The sequence below is a fragment of the Bacillus rossius genome, unplaced genomic scaffold (assembly GCF_032445375.1).
Source record: "Bacillus rossius redtenbacheri isolate Brsri unplaced genomic scaffold, Brsri_v3 Brsri_v3_scf1151, whole genome shotgun sequence".
Classification (NCBI taxonomy): domain Eukaryota; kingdom Metazoa; phylum Arthropoda; class Insecta; order Phasmatodea; family Bacillidae; genus Bacillus; species Bacillus rossius.
The window spans coordinates 3,051-4,243 of NW_026962181.1; the positions used below are offsets into that span (position 1 = coordinate 3,051).

The following is a 1,193-nucleotide window of genomic DNA, read 5'->3' on the forward strand; positions in this document are numbered from 1 at the left end:
AGCTATGGTATTTATCTTATGAGTATCATTTATAAGGGCTATATAATCATTTATTATTAGATTTCAAATTGTCGGTCCTAAAACTAAGCCCTGTGGGCATCCTCTGTTCATATCTCTTTTTATTTTAGTTGTGCCTAAGTTAAATTGAATTTCTCTATTTTCTAGATTGCTCCATAGTAATTTTTTAAGTTTTATGGATAATGGAAGTTTATTTATTGTTTGTTTAATATTAGTACAGTTTACTGTAGAAAATGCATTATGTATATCTATAAAAATTGTTATATGATTATCAGTTATGGATTTTATTATCTCTAATAATTTATTGATAGCATGTTCTGTAGATTTTTGTTTTCTAAAACCAAATTAATAAAATAAAAAAATCTACAACACGTAGACCCACAGTCGCCGTCCACAGCATGATGAATAAGTTTGTGCTGCAAATTGTAATGTAAGTATGCAGTCAAGTGTGAGTTTTTTTGCTGTGCGCTCTCCAAAGCAGCATTGACATTGTCATTTTGAATGTAGACAGGCTGCATGCCTTCAAGGTGAAGTGCAAGCCTCACAACGACAATGTTTTTATCGGCCATTTTGAATGAAAGCAAACGCCAACACGCTTCTGGGGAACTGATGAAGCGACAGTCAATGAAGGACTGCACCTCGTCCCTCACAATATCATCGACTTGCATTACAGCCGAATCGTGACCCTTGTGGATGTGCTTGTACAGATATTTTGTGGCCTGCATAGAAGAGCAGATCTCGACATTGATGTGGCACTGGTATTTGAGAAGCAGGTACGGGTTATACGGAACAATGTGCCTGTTGTCATACTGGTTCGTACCAATAGTCACGGTACAACCATTGTCTGGCCTGCGATACTGTACAAAGCCTTTGTAGTTCAGGAGAGATTCAGTCCTAAAAGCCTTGGGAAAGTTTAAGCGGCATTTTCCTTCTCTGTAGCAGGAGGCATCCTTGCCACACTTGACATGTACCATGTGACTCTTGACCAATTCATGAAGTTGAGGCGAAACATCGAAATTAGGAATTTGTGCACATACAGTAGCATCAGCAGCTTCTGGTGTTAAAATTTAATCAGGTTTATCCATGATAATGAGGATGTGTGCATGAGGCAGACCACGCTTTTGGAATTCAATGGTATAAGTGTAGGCATTAACTTTGCCCAACATTTGATGCTT

The 1,193-nt window shown here is 37.7% G+C and overlaps 1 protein-coding gene across 1 annotated transcript; it reads right to left on the reverse strand.

Moving 5' to 3' along the window:
- Positions 1–610: 610 nt before the first annotated feature.
- LOC134543524 (uncharacterized) lies at positions 611–992 on the reverse strand (the record flags this gene model as incomplete). The annotated part of the gene is made up of 1 exon (XM_063388375.1): positions 611–992. A coding segment is annotated over exon 1 (382 nt), but the record flags the coding sequence as incomplete, so codon positions are not given.
- Positions 993–1,193: the final 201 nt, after the last annotated feature.